Genomic DNA, 8,374 nt, shown 5'->3' on the forward strand with positions numbered 1-8,374 from the left:
GAACAAAATTTAAACTGAATTAAGCTGGATGATAGCACTATTGTTTCTGTGAAGCTGCTTTATAGCTGAATCACATCTTGCAACATCAACACTAATATTGAACTGCATTGAATCAACACTGAACTGACTCGAACTGACTAACATTGCCTATTGTAGAGCTGCCTGTAGGTGACAGATTAACTTCACACTGTTATTAATCTGAACTATTTTAAGATATATATGACACTATTGTCCCTTAAAGCTATCTTACAGCAGAACTGTTTCCATAGAATATAAGTTTCCTTAATTGTTTCTGCTATTTGCTGTTTATTTCTGTGAAGCTGCTGTGCACAATCTGTATGGTATAAACTTAAAGAGCTATAAGGGAAATAGAAATAAGGGTTGAGACTTGATCTCACTGTGGGCATTAATTTAGCATATGACAAATGCAACAAATAACAGCTTTAATGATAACACTTAAAACTTGTGGTCACATTTCTATTATAATGATAGTCAGCAGACACTAGCATTCAGATGTTTTTACTCCGTGTAATTTTACTCATTTCATGCATAAAACTAATTATTAAGAAGGTCCTGGGTCATGCTGAGTTCATGACCTTTGACTTAGACCTTTTTCTGACTCCATGGGGCTTCACAAACATGGCGAGACCAGTTGCATTACAGCTATTGCATTATTCATACTAAGTCTCTGGCAAACTTCTTGAGGCTGCAGGCGGATATAAATATGAATGGTAACTGAAATGGATTTACACCAGTTTGAGCCATTCAGGTTAATTTACTGATTAATTTACTGATAATTTTCTGATTCACTTTTATATAGTGTAATCTTTTTTTCTGATAACAATGTGCAAGCATCAATGTATTTGTTATAAAACATATAAAAAGTATTGGTTAATACACACGTATCTCAAGTGAAAAAAACTCTCACGTCTCTCACTTTCATAAGCAAAGATCACTACCTTGTGGACAACTGCATGTAGTGCACGTCTATTTTCGGAGCATAGCGCTTGAAAATGCAACAACTGAAAACGACCGACAGAGGGCGATACAATTTCAGAAAGATCTAAGTCTTGACTGTTTGTCAAAGATCCTTGATATGAAAAATATTGCAATAAACTGTAAGAACAACGTCAGGACTTGTCATATACTTCCTTTAGTTTTTTCATATTACTGGAGCTAAACATTGTATTCGCTGAGAAAAAAAGAGATAGAGAACACACTTTTTTGTAGAAAACAGAACGAGCTATTCTGAAACGTTTACATATCAACAATCAGGGAGTGTAAACAACACCTTTTTGGTTTCCTGAAAAGATGTGCAGGGGGTCTAAAACATTTGTCTTTCCAGTTTTAAGAACTCATTGTGCAGATGGTCGCTATTCAGCATGCTTGTTTGGGCCCCTGAGATCATTCAGTTTGGAGTCTGAGAGATGGATGACTCATCTTTATAAGTTTTATACTGTTTAGCGGATATGTGTTAAAGGACTCTCTTCATTCAATTTATTGCTCTGTGTTGAACTTTACAAAAAATAAACAACAACAACAATCCTCTACGAAAAAAAACTACAAACAGTCCTAACAGACAAAGAGAGTTAGTACTTTTAAAATTGCCACTTGATTTAGAGATATAGCAATAAAGCTTGTGAGATATTTAAATATGAAGTTGACTGCTGTGTACAGATGGCCTGAGCATGAGCTTGAATAAGACAGAGCCTATCCGACACTGACGTATTGTGAGCGTGTCGCTCTCAATATGTGAGGTAATGAGAACAGACTGACTTCTTTTTTCTGTATTCCCTTTCTTCTCTTCTCTTCTTCTCTCCCACTCTCTCTACTCTAGTGTATTTCCATCTGTTTGGAGACAAAGGGCCATGAGCCAGCTCCAGCCTGGGTCCCTGCTGGTGAAGTGGGCAAGCATAATGTGGCCCATCCCAGGGGCCACATTTCAACACATGGATCTGCCTTTGTACCTCACTGCTAGTGCAACACTCATTCTACAACACACACCTTTGATTGATATCAAGGGAATGAGTGAAAGAGGTAGGTTGAAGGTGCAAAGGGAGATGGGCTCTAGGCATTGAAGATGAGCACAATTGTAATGGAAGGAGAGGAAAGATGCAGACACTCGCTTCTGCCTTTTAAATGCTGTGTAAGACCTGTGCACATATGGCTGCTTTTTCTTGTGTTTCTTTAGTTGGAAAAACAAGAAGCTCCATTTGGAACAAATGGGAATGTGTTCCTGTTTATATTGTCCCATTTTGGATTCTAGAAAAGTGTTCCTGAATGATGATGGTGGGACAACCCACAAACAGGACAATAGTGAATAGGATTCTGGGCCGTCTGTACACTTCCTGACATATGGTCACTTGTAGGTCTTTGCCATTACATAATCCATGGTGAACAGAGAGGCAATATGGCTTTTTCTCATACACAAACACACGTGCTGGCTGCATTCACAGTCTGTTACACACTCAAAACAGGACTACTGGCAGCTTTAAATTAGGGTTTGTTTTGGAGCTGTAGCATGGGCAAAAATAAAGTGAATGAATAGGCCATATACCATAGATACTCCTCAGTAAGCTAAAAATGTATCAGTTGGTCCATGTGATGTATTTGGTTTAAATGGAGTGTTTTGCATTTCATTCATCTTAATTTTAGTCCAATTTAAAACATCACTGGCAAAATTAAAACCCCACAGAAAAATAACAAATGCATTAACAACAATTTTGACAGAAAGTGAATTATTATAATGTCTGATCTTTCTGGTGTTGGAAAGTATGATGACTCTTTTCATTCTTTGCTTCTGAAATCAACGTTAGGTTATTACACAGGTAAAGTAAAATGTCAGAGGATAACACATTTTCAAACACGTGAAATTCAATAACTAACAAATGCTATTAGAAAGTGTATAGAAAGTTTTGGTAATAATGAAAACCATGCTTTTTACAAAGTCTTCAGAAGATTGTAGTTTTTGTTTAAACCATTTTTTAACTAAAATCATACTTGCTTCATGACTGGAAGGTCACTGCCTCCCTCCACAATCAGGAAATATGCTGCTCCTAAAACTGGTGGGTTGTTAGCTATATGACACAGTATTTATGTTAAAATCCACTACAACTTGTACTATCAAATCCTTTTAGAGACATCAGCCTATAATAGACACAAAGTTAATTATCGTCTGGAAAAAGCATGTTAAGCCCTGGATTACCAGAGAAGCTCTTTCAAATCCTTTCTGGTGGTCTCAAGACATTACAAAGTTGCATTATCCATTATTATTCAATCACTGAGCCAGTGTTTGATTTGAGTGATGTTGTGTAAGTGTAAATGTTCTTTTATTGCCAGCAAGTGAAGAGAAATTCAAATTAAACAGATATAAAATCAAAATATTTGAGCAAGAAAAGTTGTTCTTCTTAAACAACTTATAAGGGTAAAAACACTGTGGATCAGGGACAAATTAGGTTTTGAATGAATGATAATTACACATGCATAGTGATTTGCTTGAGAAGCTATACTGTACTATATGCAACTAAATTATGTGAGGATGTGAGAATTTATTTATATATATATATATAGTGAACTTCGGAAATATCAGAATTTCTGCATTGATTACTCATAAAAGAAAGTCAGTATGAATCTAACTAAACTAATAGGACACAAATCATTTTAACTAAATTGACACTGAGTAATCATCAACAGGGCAGACAGAACAAAATAACTGAACCTCTGTGTTAACACTGGAAAAAAAATTATAAGCTAAATATGGTAACATCTAAATTATTTGGTTTTATTGAGTCAAACGTAGGCCTATTATTTATTATGCTGAATCAACCTAAATAGATTAAGGTTAATACATTTAGGTTATATATACATAAATGTATAAAATGATATATATGTATAAATAATAAGAATAAATCTCTCTCTCTCTCTCTCTCTCTCTCTCTCTCTCTCTCTCTCTCTCTCTCTCTCTCTCTCTCTCTCTCTCTCTCTGTTTCCCACGGGAGGTGCCAGACGGCCAGTAATTTGGTTGTCTTGGCTCGTCTGGAGTAACACCTGCCCCCTCTCTAGGGAAACGGCCTTTCAGCCAAGAGGGAGAACGAGGAGCAAACACACGGATAGCAAAACCCACACGACAACGCTTACCGCGACTGACCACTCTGCATCATTTCCTCTGCGCTTCTGACTGAATTCACATCTATTGGTACGTCAGTTAATCGGAATATCCTAAAGCAAAGTACGTCACAAACAATTATAAAAAATATGTCACTGCTAAGAATAAAATTTACATGGCGTATCAGTCAAGCGCGAGTTTAGTAGAGGGCCTATAAGCTTTAAATAAGACAATGTTAATTATTCGGCATCTGTGATTGAAGAATCAAACGTTTTTTGATTGGTATTTTATTTTTTAGAAAAGAAAAAACGAATTAACATGAAAATTTGAAAAACAAAATACTTTGATTAAAACAAAGCTGTCACAGCAACTTTACTACAAAATATGTGCATAAAGCAATAAAGGGCACGACCCTGGAAATACAAGATAGATCTTTGGATAGCAGATATGGTTTCCACTAAAAATTAACTCACTATAACTTAATCTAATTTATTGTATCACATGTTTTAGTGGGATCATGAACATAAACATCTCAGACATCGGCACGTGAACACTCAGAAAAAGAAAATTTAAAATTTACGATGTATTTTTTGGTCATACAGTGAATTGACAGTCTATTGTCTCATAAATCATAGGTCTACAATTCAATTGACATAATAGACCATTAATTAAATATCTGTTATTCAAAAAGATTTCTTTGCAATGAATTATTTGTTCTAGTGCATGACAAACTGATGAGCAAAAACAGCCAATTTATCTAACTAATTGCATCACGAAAACATATAGATATATTAAATCAATAAACACTAAAGGTGCAAGTTGATGCTTAACATTTTCATCTCATCATTACTGAATGACAAGGTCTAACACACATGGTAACTTTTCTTTAAGCTACATACAACCAACATACATTAATCTAAACAACAATCTTTCAACAAATAAAAATGACATGAATCATATCAAAATATATTCAACAAGTATATAATAAATAACAAATAAATATTTAAATGCGAGTGGTTATGGTCACGATGTCATAATTCGAGTGGCACTTATACGTCATTTCCTCCTGATTAAACAACTACTAACTAGATCTACCGAGCAGCTATTAGAGGAGGAGAGGGGCTGGTTTATTCTTCACTGTTCTACAGAGTGGTTTTCTCTGTACTCTCTGTACTTTAACCTGCTATAAAATGCTTTACACTGGTGTGTCCATATACACAAATAACAACATAGGTTATGTGATTTGTTTTAAGTCCCTCTCGACCTTATTGCATCGTTTATTCTGTGTATAGCTTAAAGCAGGGACCACAGTCTTTTAAATGGTTCACGACTCTTTGAGTAATCACCATTTTTGGTTAAAGGGGGGTATTATCTTCGCTCTAAGCTATAATATCTCATTAAAATCCATTAATACCTTTCTAAAGTCTAATGAACACTTGGGTGATAGCCATCTTATGTGGTTTCGTTCTCTTCCAATTGCACTTCCAATGTAGGTAGCGCAAAGTGCCGCAAACTGCGAAATTAGGATACCGTGTAGTTCGCTGCAAACAGGCCACCACTTGTCCTTGGAGTGCGTTACTCATCATAAAGAGAGACATGTGCTAAACATCCAACACATGATTTAGATATGAAATGTAACAAATAGCTAGTCTCAGAATTTCAATCTTGGATAGTTTTTTATCAGGGGGCAGTGTAGGTAACAGCTTCCTCAGTTCGGCAAAGGCAACGTTGAAGGCTTCGACCCGGATTCTCTCGCGGGTGGCGTGGGCTGAACGGTATTTCGCTGTGGCGCGCCTGCGCCTCCTCTTTTCCTCCCTGCTGAGGGCTTGCGGGGCCAAAGATTTCGTCTTGCCCTCTCCCTCCATGGGCTCGTCCGTGATGCAGCCAACCTTGATATCGTTCAGCATAGTTTCAGCGTCTGACTGGCTCCACGGTAGATCTGAATCAGTTTGTTCTGGACTCAGCATCATTTTCAGTTTCAACTTAGTTAGAAATGTCACAAGTCCTGAAACACAAATATTTCATAATTACAGTTAGGTTAATAAAACAACAAACGGATTTTAGTTTTATACATTTTTTATACATAAATGTTTTTAAAGATCCTACAGGCGTTATTTGTCGTTTCTTTCCCCAAAATATATATTTTTTAACCCTCTTTGCACACTACAAGAAGATATTTGCTAGACAAATACTAACATTGTCATAACAACTCTCACACTAAATTCATTGTAAGTGACACTATATTTGAAGAGGATGCAGAGCAAACATCGTGGGAGGCTACATTTCAAAGCATTTATAGCCTAGTTATTGGGGGAAATGCATTTTTCCATTTTGAGCGTCTGAAATTCGATTTAAAAATTTTTTTTAAAAAGAGACGAAATTTTCATTGTGAAAAACAGTTTAGCATTGCTAATAACATGATGTGTATACTGTGCTAATAATACGCACACACACAAACACACAAAATCAATTTAAAAACAAATGGAGAATGCACACCCTCTTTTGTTGCCCTTCCTACATACAATATTAAGTGCAAATATGATAATTCTGGAGTCACGTTCTGCAATTAAAGCCATCCATCTGTCACACTATAACGCTTGGCGCGTGCTGCCTGACAGGACAAAACGGAACCAGAATAATAAATGGTTCAAAAGGTTAACATCTGTTGTGGGAACTTTGCTTTTAGATCAGCATAAATTCTCTCTCACAGCTGATAATGGATAGCCAAAATGATTGTAAACAACATGTATCCTAAATATTTGCAACATCTACATGTCTTATTAATTTAAATACATTATTTTAGATTTTTGTTCAAAAAAACTTGAATGACTGCGATATGAACTATTATAACCTTGTGAGTTACATAGAAGAAAATGTGTAAAGCAACAGTTCTACGAAGCATTTGCGGGAACACTTTTCAAAATAATTGTAGCCTATAACAAACTCAAAGGTCTAAAACATTTAATATACCAACACGATTATTGGAATTACTGATTAAAATCTTTATAAGCTATAATACATTTTACCTTACTACCGTTGAAAACATTCCAGCAGATATAAATACTTATTGTACAGCAGTTAACTATAATTTACACGAATAATTCAACAAACCGTGTTATGCACTTGACAGCTCCTGAAAGAAGATCCTTTTCTTTTACAAGCTGTCCAACTCTTTACTTTATCCGCGTGTCTTTCTGTAATTTCTTTCATGGAGCATCCCACCGTGTTAAATATTTCTTCATTTAGTAGGCTACTTTGAAATCCTCCGAAAACAAATTGGGTAAAATCTGTCTCTGTCAAAATTGTGATGCTGAGCAATTCTGCCTTTCACTGTTATTCGTCTGTAAAAATAATGGATGATGCCTTTTATCTTGAGATAAAAATTTGGAGGTGATGCCTCGTGACCCCAGACTCTAGACAATAGAGATGGCAGTGTCGATAAGATTGTAGAAAAAGTACTGAAATGTTGTCAGTCCTCTTGAGCGAGACTATTGGGAATGAACTGGCGATAAAAAAACAGCCCCCGACTCGAAAACCATTTCCGGTAAATCCCGTCTTCTGTTCTATTTCGCTGGAGCTCCGTCGCCTGATCGGGCTATAACGGATCAGGGTATGAGTGAATAGTTCTTAGTAAAAGCTCTTCAGAATGACAGAGGGTTGGAATATATTTGTGAGGTGGTATTGTCTAACACCGCCCCCTCGCATCATACCTTCCTCTTGCCCCTCTCCACACATCATCTCCTCAAGGTCCACGAGCAGAGATGTCAGACCGCTGGAAAACATAGAGACACACTTCCTTCATTATCCTAACACAGGTAATAAATAATAGTAAAAAAGACACAGGGAAAAATATATTTTCAAAATATGACAAATTCTGACACATAAAAACATTATTTTGTTTGTAAAACAGGTCGTTATTTTGTTAATTGTGGAATATACGGCACAGCTCAAAATCACATATATTTTTTTTAAACGTATGGATTTGATTAATTAGTTAAAAGTTGTTTATTGTTAATCTTTAAACCAACATAAACTAAACCAAGACCGCCCAAACAATTGTGCAAAAGAGGTTATCTAAGCACCTTTGTGAACTGTTCTTTTAAATTACATAATGGCCAATTGAGAGTCCGCGGAAGTTGTTGGAATTGAAGCAAATTGTCAATCATAGCGAGAGTTGGGGACAAAGTGGGCAGTAGGGACTCAGGGCTAGTTGGTAGGTCCAGATGATGCTGAGGAGACTCTGCTGGATTTGTGGCTATGGGGAATCAA

General features: G+C 36.2%; 1 protein-coding gene across 1 annotated transcript; it reads right to left on the bottom strand.

Moving 5' to 3' along the window:
• Positions 1-4,382: 4,382 nt before the first annotated feature.
• On the bottom strand, positions 4,383-7,721 carry LOC141337327 (helix-loop-helix protein 2-like). The gene is made up of 2 exons (XM_073843121.1): positions 7,217-7,721; positions 4,383-6,110 (listed from the first exon to the last, which is right to left on the bottom strand). The coding sequence occupies exon 2, from the start codon at positions 6,073-6,075 to the stop codon at positions 5,707-5,709; it is 369 nt and encodes a 122-aa protein (XP_073699222.1). The 5' UTR covers positions 6,076-6,110; positions 7,217-7,721; the 3' UTR covers positions 4,383-5,706.
• Between the last annotated feature and the right edge of the window lie 653 nt (positions 7,722-8,374).

The sequence above is a fragment of the Garra rufa genome, chromosome 6 (assembly GCF_049309525.1).
Source record: "Garra rufa chromosome 6, GarRuf1.0, whole genome shotgun sequence".
Taxonomy (NCBI): Eukaryota; Metazoa; Chordata; class Actinopteri; order Cypriniformes; family Cyprinidae; genus Garra; species Garra rufa.